Source organism: Notamacropus eugenii, chromosome 6 (assembly GCF_028372415.1).
Source record: "Notamacropus eugenii isolate mMacEug1 chromosome 6, mMacEug1.pri_v2, whole genome shotgun sequence".
NCBI lineage: Eukaryota > Metazoa > Chordata > Mammalia > Diprotodontia > Macropodidae > Notamacropus > Notamacropus eugenii.
In genome coordinates, this window is record NC_092877.1 from 340,188,185 (window position 1) to 340,203,523 (window position 15,339).

The 15,339-nt window shown below is 41.0% G+C and overlaps 2 protein-coding genes across 17 annotated transcripts in view; one reads left to right on the forward strand and one right to left on the reverse strand.

The window, feature by feature from the left end:
* MED12L (mediator complex subunit 12L) overlaps positions 1-15,339 on the forward strand; it is a 603,739-nt gene that overhangs the window by 333,199 nt on the left and 255,201 nt on the right. The window lies entirely within an intron of this gene.
* Positions 17-7,345, reverse strand: GPR171 (G protein-coupled receptor 171). Its single transcript, XM_072618339.1, has 2 exons — positions 7,208-7,345; positions 17-1,366 (listed from the first exon to the last, which is right to left on the reverse strand). The coding sequence occupies exon 2, from the start codon at positions 1,318-1,320 to the stop codon at positions 358-360; it is 963 nt and encodes a 320-aa protein (XP_072474440.1). The 5' UTR covers positions 1,321-1,366; positions 7,208-7,345; the 3' UTR covers positions 17-357.

The window sequence follows — 15,339 nt, forward strand, 5'->3', positions numbered from 1 at the left end:
AGGAGTCTTAAAACTATTTCATACACCATCAATTTCCATCTGATTTATTGAGCCTGTTTCATAAACCTCATTTAGATGCCAAGGATATTGTTCTGTTTTGCATCTGTTATTCCACACAACTCACTGGGTTTTTGTATAAATATTTTGGTTAAGGCATATGAGCAATCACAAGCTGGTTTGCTTTCTTTACAGGCTTTTGTGCAGATCAAGAGATCCTCATTTGTTTGATTTGGTATTGTTACTGACCCATGCCTAAAGTTAACACTGGTCCACTGATTTTGTTAGGCAGAAGCTTTTTACTCCTTCCCATATAGATTTTTCAGTCTGTATTTGTGAGATCTCAAAAATGTGGTTCCCTTACAGTTCGCTTGCATGCCTTGGTTTTTCTTGCTGATCACTTGTCTCCCTATGCGATGCAAAGGTCTCAGTCACTTTTAACCGGAAAGCTTTAGAGAGGTTATAGTACAGAATAGGATCAAAACAGAGGTTTGATACTGCTAGTAGTAAAGTTGCTTCCTTAGCTTTAAAGAGCGAGATCTTGGTTGGGCAGTCTGTTATGACATTGCTTTGGCTGAGAGTGTAGGGGATCCTAACAATGTGGTAAGGAACAAAACAGATAATGTAGCTTCCAGTGATCAGCAATATATTGATCAGAGCCCGTTTCACATTTGCATAGTTCTCGCTGTCCTTTTTTCGGTAGAGCTGTCGGATGACAAGACAGTTGGATATTAAAATGATTGCTGAAAAGTTTAGGAATATTGCCACACATATAAAATTAGTAAATACGTGCCAGTTCCTTCCAAACTCCTTTTTGAATTCCATGCAGCCTACTATTGGCTTCTCTTGAATGTCATTGATGGGAATCACCATGTTGGGTACCATTATCAGGAGAACCATCAGCCATACCACTGTGGAGATCATTTTGGCAAAGCCAGGCTCCTGTATCCTGTAAATTTTGCAGCTGTGTGTCAACTGGAGACAGCGATCCATGCTGACAAAGGCTAAAAATATAATCGATAAGTACATGTTGATGTAGATTAGGCAGGCGGTCACTTGGCAGTGGAAAATCTTTAACTTCCATGGGGCCACCCCTAAGTCGACAGTAATTTTCACTGGCAGTGCTAGAGTGAGCAGGAAATCTGCCGTGAGCAAGTTAATTAAGTATATGCTCACACACTTGCGGTTTGCGTCTTTCTGGGTGAATGCCCAGACTGCAAAACAGCTCCCGATAATTCCAACGAGGAAGATCAAGTAGAAGAAATATGTAAATGGCTCCAGGTCTTTGTAGATCATACAGATGGGAGAGCTGTTGGAATGCATTTTGTTGGTGCAAAGGCAGACTTGGAGGTGCCAAGAAGGGGAAGCCCTGCAAGTAGATTCAATTTAAGAAAATCACAACATAGTAAAGCTGGTGAGGGAAGTCTTATAATGGAACAAGTGCTAGACTTGTAGCCTAGAGAGACCCCAGAGAGAACTCAGTGAATGCTTCGCATATGATCTGACCAGGGCACACTATAGAGAGACTGGAATCCCAAAGGTCCTTTTGAATATGGCCCAAGGTCATGGCATCTTGAGCCACTGTCTTGTCACACATTTTCTCTCTCACATGCACGGAAACACCCACACCCACACCCACACCCCCCCACACCCACACTCTCCTTCATATTTTGTAGCTTTTTAGTTGATAACTAGGGAAGTGTGTTTAAAGGGTAGATAGACACTGAAGTTCTCAGAAACCTAGAGGAAATGAGTCTCAAATGACTTGGTTTGTGGCTGAAAAATACAAATGCTTTATAAAGCTTTTGGGGCTCTTAGTTTCTGAGACTTATCCTAGGTGAAAGTTGGATGAACCCATGACTTAATAGGTTAGGCATGGAAAGGGACACGAGAGCTCATGTTATTCAATTCAGCCTCCTCATTTATGTGGAAACTGAGGTGTGGAGCAGTTATCTTCACTTATCCACAATCCCCCAGGTACTGTATAGCAACACTGGACCATTTGCCAGATGAGGAAAGGGGGAAGCTTTGAATTGAGAGAACAACTGACTTTTGACCAGAGTCCATCAGATTAAGAGTGGTAGTCAGTCATAGTACTCAATACTGAATAGAAAACTAGCATGTTTTCACTTGTTTAAATTCTTCTCTTTGCATGATGAAAAATGATACCAACATGTTTCCTGTTTGCAGACAGACTCATAGTGGTTAGGTGACATCATGTCCATGTTTTCTGGTCCAGGAATGAAGGGATTTAGAATATTTTGGATCTAGTCTAGAGTCTACCTATTTTCTACCAGAACATGGGAAAATTATTTCCTTGCTTGTTACTGCAATTTCTAGTAGATAAATGTGAATCAAACTGGGCTAATGAAGTATTGTAATTGATGAATTTTATTTTAAGGAGTTAAGCATGCACGATCTTAATTGAAGATTAATTATGTTGGTGTTATGGCCAACTAGGTGACCATGAAGCAGAGTTTTAACAGTCTGGTGTTTTCACTGGGAATTTTGCTGAAGGCACAAAGTTACTGGGCATACCCTGGAGCCTATAGTGAATTTAGCTTAGTTGTAGCAAGCTCCAGGTGTAGCTAACTGTCCACAATGTACAAGGAATAGTGTTAGGTGCTGGCAGTACAAAAAAGAAGCAAAGGATAGATGCTGACTTCAAGGTCCTTACATTCTATAAGGGCATACAGTACTTAAACAGGTAATTACAATATCATTGGAGGAAGGGGAAATTGTGAACTGCCAGAAGGGTCCAGAGAAGGCTTCTCTTAAGAGATGATCAATGAGCAGAGCCTTGAGCGAATCAGAGATTCTAAGAGGCAGAGATGAGGAAAGAAGGGTGAAAGAGCCTTGAAAATGCTTAGAGGTAGATGAAATCCCGAGTTAGGGCGGGGGGAGACAGAAAACAGGTCATTTTGATGGTCTTTCAGGTCATTTGTCTTGACTCCCAAACTTTCATCCTAAGTGCCCACCCAGGGGTTGGACAGTGTTGTCATGTCTGTCCACCCTGGCTTTTGTTCGACCCATGGGATCCTGGCACGTGAATCTCGAATTACTTATTGTGAACTCTGTCTACTTGGCAGAAGAGGAAGCTGAAGTATTTTCTCATCTGCATAGTAGGGGAAGGGGGATGCACTATGGTTTCTAAAGTTCCACAATTAGGTTTCTGTGATGAGAACCTACATCTACTAAGGTCAGAATGAATAAATAGATTAGAACGCAAGACTATTTCCTGCAGCAGATCCTCTTTGACTCAGTTTCTTTCAACATTGTATAATTTGGATATTTCAGTTTTTATAAAATGAGAAGATAATTGATTTAGAGTTGAGAGGGACCTTAGAAGTCCCATAGTCCAGCCACCTCATTTTATGGTTGAGGAAACTGAGACTCTGGGTGGTTAAGTGACTTCTGGCCTTACTGGAATTTTGACATCTTCAGGAGATGGGCTGTTTTCTTTTGTTTACCTAATCCTTAGCAGTGACTAGCTAATATACTGATATTGATGTCAGTGTAGATGTGCAGATAGATAATTGCTTTCAATAATGGATTGATATTGGAAATTAAATATATCTGAGTTAATGAAATTGAACAGAAATTTTTTGAGCTCTTAGAGTACATCAGATACTCAGTGTTCTTGAGGACGTTAGGTGCTAGTGAGGAGGATCAAGATGTACATGGATAAATTAATCCAAGAAAATTGGAGGAGGGAAAGAGTTCTAATAACTGGGCTAGGGGGTGGGACTCTGAAAATCTGGGAGGGCTTTAACCGGTAGGTAGCACCTAATCTTCTGAGGGGTGGGGAGAGAAAAGGGAGATAAGGCAGCAGCAGCAGAGTAAATGCTTGCATAAAAGGGAGAGATGGAATGTTGAGTTCATTTGACAGTGAAAAGCCCATTATGGCTGGAAAAGAGGAAAAGAAGGAAAGATGGCAAGAAAGCCTGGTGGTAGAGGGTGATGATGCCAAGTGGAGGAATTTTTCCCTAATATAACTGATGGCCTAGAGGAAAGCATATCACTCTGTATGAAGTAGGAGAATAGGGTTTGATTAAAGAGGAGGATTTGATGAAGTTTTATGTTTTTGTCCATGTGAGGAGCATGTAAAATTTCATGTAAATTTAGATTTTTCATTTAAATGACCTATTTCCAGCCTTAATGAATCTTAAACCCCTGTCTTATGTTTCAAGGGCTTTCTGTGATCTGGTCCCTCACTTCCTATATTTTAATCTCCAAATTGGCCCTTAAAGTAGTGGGCTGCATACCTTTCTGCCTGTGCCCTTGATAAAACCCCAGGCTATTAAGTATGTCTTTTGGTCCAGGTCATAGAAACAGCAAGTATAGTCAGAAGAAGGGCTTAAACTCAGCTCTTGCTGATTCTAAGGCCAGTTTTCTTTCTACTGCTATCTAAGTTGGTAGAGAAGTTGCCAATTTGACATTGGTAGAAGGAATTTCCTCCCTGAGGAACTCCATGCACTGATAGAACACTCCATCCCCCCAAAACCTAAAATTAACAGTAAAGTTCTATAAACCAATAGGATGGGAGGTGTCATCCACTGGGTGACCCCCTACAAGTAAGTCCCTTCCCCTCCCGGAGAAACCATTGTTCCCAGTTGAATAAAATGGAAATGAGAATTCTTGTTTTGGGGCTTCAGGGTATAGATGGGAGAAGAGCTCTTTCTAGCCTTCAGCCCTATGGATTTATGAGATGCTCTTGTTACTGTTTTTATTTCATTTTATTTCTTCCATGTGAATCCTTCCTTTGGGATGATTTTGACCCCCTCACTGCCTCAGGGACATTCCATGTCCCTCTCCCTCTGTGCCTGTGCTCACGTGGACAATTCCCTCCATTTATTGAAACCCTAAGGATCAGCTGAAAGCCAAACTTTTCCCAGAAGTCTTCCCTGACTACATTAGCCCTCACTGATGTGCCCAGGCCTGGACACCTAAAGACCTTGGCCATCTGGACCACATTATTTAGCACATGATTAAAGAATGAGAATCTTCCCTTCCTTCCACAAACGCAGATCAGGGGTTGCATCCCAGGAGACCTTTCTTTCCCTTCCTTATTTGACAGAGCTCTCACTCTCTTGAAATTTCTTTGTGTAATTTTATTTGCTTATGTGTGTTTATGCTCTGCCCTTCTGCTCCCTCCCCCCAGGAATAAATAATAATAGAAATTTATGGAATGCTTTGAGATTTATAAAAATGCATTATCCACATTGATCTGTACCGATAACCCTCTGAAGCCGGTATTATTGTTATTCTTATTTTTACGGATAAGGAAACTGAGGCAAAGAGAGGTTAATTGAGGCAGCTAGATGATGCAGTGGATAGAGTGCTGGGCCTGGAATCAGTAAGACCTGAGTTCAAATGTGGCCTCAGACACACTCACTTAGCTGTGCGACTCTGGAAAAGCCATTTCACCTCTATCTGCCTCATTTTCCTCAATCTATAAAATGGGGATAGCAATAGCACCTACCTCCCAGGGTTATTGTGATGATCCCGTGAGATAACAATAATAAAGTGCTTAGTATATAGTTGACATACTTATTTTTTCTTTCCTGTCCCCCAGATGCCCAGCCCAGGGTTTTCCTGTTAGTGAGCTATTTGAGCCCAGGTTTTCTGAACAGTGAAGTAGAATACTGGGGACAAGGACTCTTGTTTGTTGTCTATATTTACAAACTTCTGGCCTAGAGTTGGTAATAATAAACGTTTGCTTTGACGTGGATTTTGTCCTGTACTGTTCTCCTATTTTTTTCATGCATGTCAGTCTTTTCTTCTGACAAACAATATCTTATACTTCTCACATTTGTCCTTCTTTAGTTCCCCTCCACCCCCATTCCCATGGCTGATGCTTCGTATACATCCATTGATTAATTATATAGAAAATGATTGTTCAATCAGAGTGACTGAGGAATAAGATGTGAAAGAGCCTTGAGTCTGGAGTCTGGCCACTGGGTACCTGCATCATCTTGGACAAATCATTTAACTCATCTGTAAAAATGAGGGAGTTGAGCCTCTAAGGTCCCTTCCAACTTTAATCCAGGATCCTAGGACCTTGGCACATAACCTTTAAAGAAAAAGGGGAGGGTGGGAGATTTAGTCAGTAGACCTGGGTTCACATCCTGTCTGTCATTTAAGGAGTGACCTGTAAGTCACTTTTCTCTGGGCCTCAATTTACTTATCAATGAAATGGGGGGGGGGGGGGTTATGCTAAATGATCTCTAAGCCCTCTTCTATCTCTGAGTCAAGGAGCGTAATTGATTTCATATTTGCAGTCCAATAGAAGTTCCCATATGCCAAACGTGGGATAGCTATTTACAAAAGATTTAGAGTTGTAAGGACACAGCTTACATAATATAAGCTATCCAGAATATTAAATACTCTTTCTGATTCTCAAGACATTTCAGGATTTTCTTGCTATTCGGAATCATCATCTTCAAGCTGATTTAGTAGGACAATGAAAGTCTGAGGCACTGTTAAGTCAGGCGAGAATATGGGAACACAAAAAGCGAAAGAATTCAAGATTTCTCTTAGCCCACTCATTGTTGCATCTTCTATAGAGACAGTCCAGGTTTCCTGTTCACTGTCCATTTATTAAAAACCCCCCAGGGACCCTGTCACAAAACCCACTGGAGAATTTTATTGAAATGAATCATTCCCAGTGTTTGTAGAAGAGAGCCGTTTTAAGCAGCATTTCACCCAGATGTAAAGGCCAAGAGCTTTTGGTTTCCTCCAGCCTCAGAAATCAAAGGTTTGAATGCTTGAACTTTCTCCCTTCTCCTTACAGGAATGGAAAAGCTTTGTATAAATACAAAAGAGAGAGAAGGGCTCATTAAGGACAGGAAGAAATCGCAGTAGGGTCTTATGGCCTAGGTTCAGAGCTCTAAGAGATCTTAGAGGTCATTGCTAATTGACTTTCTCAAGTTTACGCAGGTAATGAGTTGTAGAGACTGGATTTGAAGCCAGGGTTTCTGATTTCAAACCAAGCCCCTTCCTTAATGGGTTGCCCAGAGTTAGCTAGCAATCCACTCTCTGAGTCTCTAGCCAATATTTCTGGAAGAACTTAGCACGAAAATGTGCATCTTTCCAACTGAAGCCTAGAATATATTGGACATTTTCACCCTCCCCATGCCTTAGATATAGAAAAACCATAGATTTTCCCTCTATAATAAGAACATATTTAAAAGTCTTTTATAACACATACCTGGAGTGATTGTTTCTGACCTTTTTTTCTGGAGAAATGTTCAGCTGGCTCTCTCCAGTAACCACCCCATTGTTGGTCTGCAGGGAGTGCTAATCTTTTCCTTTCTATCTGTGTGGTTTTTAAGTCTTAAATTTGACGTAGATGAAACTGGCGGTATGCAAATTGCCCAACTGGAAGAAAGTCACCTACAGACTCAGCACGCTTGAGTGTGTTTTGTGAAGAAACTCCGACCTGGGGTCTCTTTCAGAGAAGAAAGTTCATGCTTTTCATAATCACCCTAAGCTTTTGGTAAGCACCCACTGGGTGTGTTGGCTCCCATGTGCATAAAAGTCAACATTTAGACCTTAAAGGAATTATGATGTTAATGATACAAAGTGACACATTAAAGTTATTTTTCACTGAATACGTAGTTGCCTATCAAAGTTCAGTAAAGTTATACTTTATGGCTATGTTGACAATGCTGTTTTCTACATGATCAGTTTAACTTAGAGCTCCTTTGACTCAGATGTTTGAGTCTGTAAAGTTAAAAAAAAACAGAATGTTTAGGTTTACCTTTATCTCTGGGTGAATTATTAAATATCTTGTGATAAGCTAATAGATGAGATGAAGCGTACAGTCTAGGATTACATAGCTATACCACCAGGTTTGGGTAAAGAAAAGGATAAAAGAGTTCTTCTAGTCAGTCAGTAAACATCTATTAAATGCCTACTATGTGTAAGACATTGTTTTTCCAGATGTAATAATGTTCACTGTCTTTTGTTCTTCCGGACGTAATTCTAGTGTAATATAAGCTTTTAAAAAGTAAGATATACATTTCTTTTTGTCTTTGCATCCTATGGGATTTGCACTGCACTTAGTAGATGTCAGTATGCCAGGGCAAGTAGATGATGACACGGAAGAGAAAGTGTTGGACTTGATGTCAAGAAGACCTGAGTGTTCAAATCCTGCCTCACACATTTAATGTGTGACATTAACTTTTCCCAGCCTCAGTTTCCAGATATGTAAACTGGGGATAATATTGCTCACCTGCCCCTCAGATACTACCTGCTTCACCTTGGGTAAACTGGTAACTTCCTCAGGACTTAGTTTCTTCCTTAAAATGAGGCAATTGCAGCAGATTGTATGTAGGGGTGGCCATGGCAACAGAGAGATGCTGGAGAATAAATACTCTTTCAAGCTGTATTTGAAATATCTCAGATCCAGGAGGTTGCCGGGCTAAACAGGGAGGCCAAGTTGGGAGTAAACCAGGTGGACAAGAAAAATTCAGAAAAAAATGTAGACTGTGGGGCTAGAGAGAATGAGAATGACTTCAGTGATATTGTTCAATGAGAATGACTGTTGCATGTAGGAAAAAACGAGTAAGAGATGATTTGTGTATTTGGGTTTTTTTTCTCTTTAGATTTAGATATGTGCTTTGTTTTATTAGCTCAGAGGATCATGTATTTGGAACTGGAAGTAAGCTTAGAGGCCATTTAGAGCAATGTCCTTCTTTTACAGATGAGGAAACTGAGATGCAGAGAAGTGAAATGGTTTTCTTAGGGTCACATAGCTGGTATGTCTGTTAGGGGTCGGGTTGAACCCAGCTCTGCCTGGCTCTAACAATCTATCCACCGCCATTCTTAGTGGGTAACTTTGTTGAGATTTTCAATAAACCTGATTAATCCTAACTACTCTTCTTAAAATCTCCTGAGAGGAGCTCACTTTTGTTCTGCTTTGCTAGAACTTCATGTTTCATTGTGACAGCCCCGGGGAGGCAGTGAAATCTAGTAGCCAGGAGACTAGGGCTCAAATTTTAGTTCTTCCCTCTAAGATCTGTGTGGTCTTGAGGAATTCATTTAACAAAACCGATGGGTTTTTTTTTTTAATTGTTAAATGGGGGTTTGGGGGAGAACAGATACTTTCTGACAGGGGATCATGTCATAACTGAAGTCCCGCTGTATTTGAATTTAGGACAATTTGGGTTCAGCTCTCCCTTAGTCAGCTGTAAAATGGGGAGAATTAACATTGCCAGTACCTATTTGACAACACTGTTGGGAGGCTTACTTGTGATACTATATGTAAAACAATGTGAAACCTTTAAATATTAACGTCTCTTTCTCTGTTCTCCTCCTCCTGCCGACCTGAGATAAGTTTATTCAGTTCTTTATGATACAGACTCAAAACTAGCCTTTTGGAATGAAGATATAACTCACTCCTTCCTCCTACCCTCCAGGGTTGAGGCTTATGTTTCTCAGTGGTGTGGGGAAGTTTACTCTGTAACTATATTGTGTAGACTTAGTGGAAAGAGATTTCATTTTCTGTTGCTGCTGGCTGTCTCACTTTTACCATGTTAAAAAAAAATCCCCTTGCTACTTCTCTAAATCTCTCTCTTGCCCCCCCCCCCCCCCCCCCCCCAGCTTTGTTGTTATTGTTTTGGCTGACTGATCTCTCAGGGCTTTCTGAGCCCAGCAGGAAATGGCTTATCACAATTTAGCCGATATTTTAGTGATGTGTGTGGCCAAAATGGAGTAAAATGGTCAGGAGAGTTTCCTACGCCGTGTAGCTGGCATTAGTTATTTTTTTGAGGGCAGATTACCAAAATAGTTATTTTCTATGAGTCAAACAGGAATTGAAGGCAACCCCCCATAAACTTTAGGTCAAAAAATAAAAACCCTTTTGAGTTGTCACAGACTCTCTATTTTCCATCTTATTGACAAACACCTACAAGGTTTTGCATAATCGCTTGCTGCCTAAAAAAGGGACAATGTTCCATCTCTTCTGAGTTTGCCTCCAGGAAACTGCTCACCCAAGCCCCCTGGAAAGGGAAACCACAGCAATCCAGAAACTCCATTGTATGCCGGGGGCCTCCCATTCGAGGTGCTTAGGGGCACTAAGACTAAAATGACAGTTCCTACTCTCTAGAAGCTCAAATTCTATTGAGATAAGCTGCATGTATGCATATAGATTCAAAATAAAGATCCAGATAAATCCAAGGCGTTGGCTAGTGAGAGGGAAGGGGAGGGAGGGACTTTTAGCTGAGGGAAGGAGATAGAGAAAGAGGGGATAGGAAAATTCTCCTGTAGGAGGTCCTGCATGAACTGAAATTTGAAGAAAGCTTGTGTTTGTCCTTCATTACTGAAGAAGACCACGCCATCAGAGAAATAATTACATGACTTGCACTTGACTTTGTTTTGAGCGAGGGAGGGCTGTGCAGGTCACCAGCTTCACTTCTCCTCCAGAGCCATCTGAATCCAGTGACCAGATATTCATCAGGATGACTGGAGATGACCCAGGATGCACTGGGAGACCTTGGACCCTTCAGGCCAAGGTCTTTGCAGGTACTCACTTAGGGTGAGGCAACGCCCATTCATGGAATGGGCCTGTTTAAGAAGTAGCCAGGGCATGGCCCCTTTAATGAGGTCAAGGAAAAGAAAGACATCGGGCTGGGAGGGAAACAGCCACAGTTACTGATGATAATCACTCTAAAGCTAGGGGGTGCCCAGAGGAGCCCTCAGGCAGGGTCCCAAAGGAGTCCTAGTTTCAGAGTGCTGTAGGTTTAAGGTGGGAGAGGAAAGGGGAGGGGAAATAGGAAAGGAGCAAGTAAAACTCAAGTGGATAGAATGCTGGATCTGGAGTGAGGAGGACTCATCTTCCCGAGTTCAAATCCAGCCTCAGACTCTTACCAGCTGGGAAAGTCATTTAACCCTGTTTGCCTTAGTTTCCTCATCTGTAAAATGAACTGGAGAAGAAAATGGCCATCACTCAGTAACTGTGCCAAGAAAATCCGAAATGGGGTCATGAAGAGTTACAATTGAATCAGCTTAGCGGGATTCCAATAACAACCATGTAGGGATAGGAGAGACTTGAAGCCAGGAGATCAATTAGGAAGCCTTTGGACCAGCCTAGGCTGGAAGTGAAGAGGGCTTATGGTAATAAGTGGTTTTGTGAGTGAAGAGGAGATGATCAGGAGGGATGGTATGGTGGTAGAATAAACAAGACTTTACAACTGATTGTTTACAGCTGGGGTGTGTGTGTGTGTGTTTGTGTGTGTGTGTGTGTGTGTGTGTGTGTGTGTTGTGTGTGTGTGTGTGTGTGTGTGTGTGTGTAGAATTCTATTTTGGATATTTTGAATTGGAGATGCTTGTGTGACACCCAACTGAGCGTGCCCAGTAGGCAGTTGGTAATGTGAGACCAGAACTCAGGAGAGATTAAGGATGCATGTTTATAGATCTGACAGAGAGTTATCTGTAGAGAATTGATCAATTGAACTTATGTGATCACTAAAAGATGGAATACAGAAAGAAAAGAGAAGTGATAAAGAAAGAGGGAAGGAGGGAAAGAAGGAAGAGGGAAAGAAGAAAGGAAGGAAAGAGAGGAGGAAGAAAGGAAAGAAGGGAGGAAGGAAAGAAGGAAAAAAAGAAAGGATAAAGGAAAAGAGCATTTATTAAGCACTTCCTTTGTAAGTAAGTACTCTAGCTGCATTAACTTTGTGTGTTTGTTTTTATCACCGGGCCACAAGAAGAGGCTCATCATGCAACTCTTAACTAACTGAAAGCTTCTGACAACCTGGAAGTCTCTCTAGTTGTTAGGTGATTGACTAGACCTTAAAAATCCGAGTGCCTTCAATTCAGTAATCAAGCAGACACCTGCACATATATTTAATTAGCAGTTATTATGGAAAGACCCATGTGCTGGGATGACATGTCTAGTCACCATGGTGACCCAGTCTCCAGAGACCTCTTTTGCATTCCATCGTGACCTTGCTCCAGGAAAAGGTTTGAGGGATCAGCTCTATTTAGGCCAGAGTGGAGAAAGAGCTGTTAGGAGCTTTCCAACATGGAATAGGTTGCCAGGGGATATTTAACCAGGGTCATGTGGAGAAGCCAAACAGTTCACCTTTCCAGATGTTCCAGTATCAGGACTTCAGCGAAGGCTTATGAATTGTCCTGAATTAAAAATTCAGAACATTGGATTCATTACATTGTAAGAAGCCTTTGTAAAATGTAGAGGATGATAGATATCTGTTCTTCAGTCATTTTTTAGTTGTGCTCAACTCTTTGTGACTCCTTTTGGGGTTTTCTTGGCAAAGATACTAGAGTGGTTTGCCATTTCTTTCTCTGACTTAAAGATGAGGAAAGTAAGGCAAACAGGATGAAGTTTTACAGAATAAATCCTTTTGTTAAGGGGATTTGTTCTGTGAAATTTGGATTCGTTCAAAACGCTCCACTTGAGGACCTGGAGGGCCAGATATGGTCTCAAGGTCTCAGGTTCCCCACCCTTGGACTATACTTTTACTTGCAATTGCCTGGATACACGTTGATCCTAAGAACATTTTAAATAGATGTCACCACATGAAATACCAATGATCTCCAAGTTGGGTAGGATGAGGAACTTCTAAAATATGGATACGTAACAGAAGAAATCAAATCAGGTGTGAAGCAAGATACATATCCTTGTCATCTTGCCTGCCATTCTAGGGTTCTACGCCTGGGGACTGGGACTTCCCTTGGGGTCATTTGGCAAGAACTCCTCAGAGATGGAACTTGAACCCAAGTAATCTTGTGTAAAGATCTTCCCCTACCCATTAAGGGAAGCTTGTTTTGTAGGAAGGGCCACACCTTTTGTTAATTACTAATGAGGCAGTGGATTAGGAGGGCTGTGCCCTCTGGCTCTGAAAAGTATACTCTGAGGTGAGGTTTAATTTGGGGATTACTCTTTGGAAGAAGGATCAAATAACAGATGAGACTCTGGTAAGCTGCTAAGGAGGCCCCCCCCCTCCCCCCACTTTGAAAACCCAGATGTTTGTGCTTCTCTCTGGTAACTATATATGAAGGTAATGGTCAGGCAGTTGGATCTGTCTGTTGAGCTGTGATGTATTGCTTATGGTCAGACAGTTGGAAGCCCTGTCTGTTGATCTTTATTTCTTTACTTGTTTTTTCCTCTGTTGGTGAATGTAATTAGATTGTTGCCCCCCCTTCCCCCCTTTAAAGTTGCTTTCCTTTTAGAAAAGCAGATCTAAGAACCTGTTCTGGCTGGCCATCCTGGATGTGTTAGGGTGCTTGCTGCTGCATCTTGCTGAGTTCTTTCCAATTCCATGTTTCTCCTCACCATCACTGTGGATAATAGAGAGGTAACTGTATTTTGGGTATTTTGTTAAGATATCTAAATAGACAAATACCTGGACAGCATGTACCACATAGATCTTTGTCCTAAGAACTTTATGTTTGATAGTGGAGATCTCTAGGGGTTTAGTAATGATAATGGGAATGACTTTACTCTGCATTTTAATATCTGCTAGTAATCTTTTGGAGAGTAGAGGGGTCAAAGAGTACAGCTGATTTTTAAGTTAACTGCAAAGGACGTGTGTACAATGGCTTATGTATAACCACAAAAGAGTTTATTTTTTTTAACCTCAAAATCTCAAATATCTGTTATCATAATCCTGTGATTTGTAGTTTTGTCGGTGTTGGCAACTTTTTCAACCAAAGAAATTCGCTGGAGAGAGGTTCTAAAGAACCTTTGAATCTGCCAATGGGCAGCACCTGGTTGGTGAGCATCTCTCACCTTAGCTTGGTTGGTCCTCAGATGGCAGACAGGGATGGGCAGGTCCTACTTACCAAGCCCTACCCACTTCGTAGGACCAAATAGAGCTTGGGTTCTGCTGGCCTTGCTTTTAAAATTCAGGGTCACTTTCCAGTACATGAAACAGCAGGGGAAGATGTTAGAAAGAAAATGTATGACTTGGTATGAGATAAGAGGAATATAGCCTAGCATCAAAAAATGTATGCCTCTGAAGTGGTGGGCTGTCTCTGTCAACAGAGATGATCTGAGGATGGTTCATGGATCTGTACGTAAGGCAATATAATATGGTTGTTGTTGATGATAAACATTATCAATTTTTGTTCATAGAGGTCTTAAACAGGGGACACTCAATTTAGTAAGGATTTGCCAAGTGTCTATTATAGCAGACAATCAGGAAGAGTTTATTTTAACTTATTTTAAATATTTTTATTTATCTCATTAGTTACTTCCCAATTATGTGTAAAAATTTTAAATAATCATTCCTTGAATACTTATTTTGCCCTCTGGTTCTAGAATCTCAGGGCAGTTTTCCTTGATAATTTCATGAAAGATGATGTCTAGGCTCTTTCTTTGATCATGGTTTTCAGGTAGTCCCATAATTTTTAAATTGTCTCTCCTGGATTTATTTCCCAGGTCAGTTGTTTTTCCAATGAGATATTTCACATTATCTTCCATTTTTTCATTCTTTTGGTTTTGTTTTGTGATTTCTTGGTTTCTCAAAAAGTCATTAGCCTCCATCTGTTCCATTCTAATTTTGAAAGAACTATTTTCTTCAGTGAGCTTTTGAACCTCCTTTTCCATTTGGCTAATTCTGCTTTTGAAAGCATTCTTCTCCTCATTGGCTTTTTGAATCTTTTTTGCCAATTGAGTTAGCCTATTTTTCAAGGTGTTATTTTCTTCAGCATTTTTTTGGGTCTCCTTTAGCAGGGTGTTTATTTGTTTTTCATACTTTGCTTGCATGTCTCTCATTTCTTTTCCCAATTTTTCCTCCACCTCTCTTACTTGATATTCAAAATCCTTTTTGAGCTCTTCCATGGCCTGAGACCATTGAATATTTATTTTGGATGTTTGGGATACAGAAGCCTTGACTTTTATGTCTTTCCTTGGTGGTAAGCATTGTTCTTCCTCACCCAAAAGGATGGGAGAAGATATCTGTTCACCAAGAAAGTAACCTTCTATAGTCTTATTTTTTTCCCCCTTTTTTAGGCATTTTCCCAACCAGTTACTTAAATTTTGGGTCCTTTGTCAAGAGTAGGGTATATTTTGGGGGTCTGTAAGATCTCAGTTCCTCCAAGGTGGCACAATCAAGCGTGTACACTGGTCTGGAGAAAGAAGAAATTTTTGTGCCCAGAATCTAAGTAATAGAGTTTTGTCTTCACAACCACCTTGCTTCCAGTTCAGCCAAACCAGCACTGGGGTCTGAGATTCAGATAAGCTGCAGGGGCAGGGCTGACATTCAGTGTGAGATAAAGATCAGCTGCTCAAATCCCTCAGGAGTATTAGGTGGGGGCAGGGCCTCTACACAGGGCTGAGATAAGAATCAGCTACTCAGTGCCCCCAGAGGTTTTACA

What these genes read in the sequence shown, in the direction of transcription:
- GPR171 (XM_072618339.1), bottom strand. Translation starts at nt 1,320, where the DNA reads ATGCATTCCAACAGCTCTCCCATCTGTATGATCTACAAAGACCTGGAG.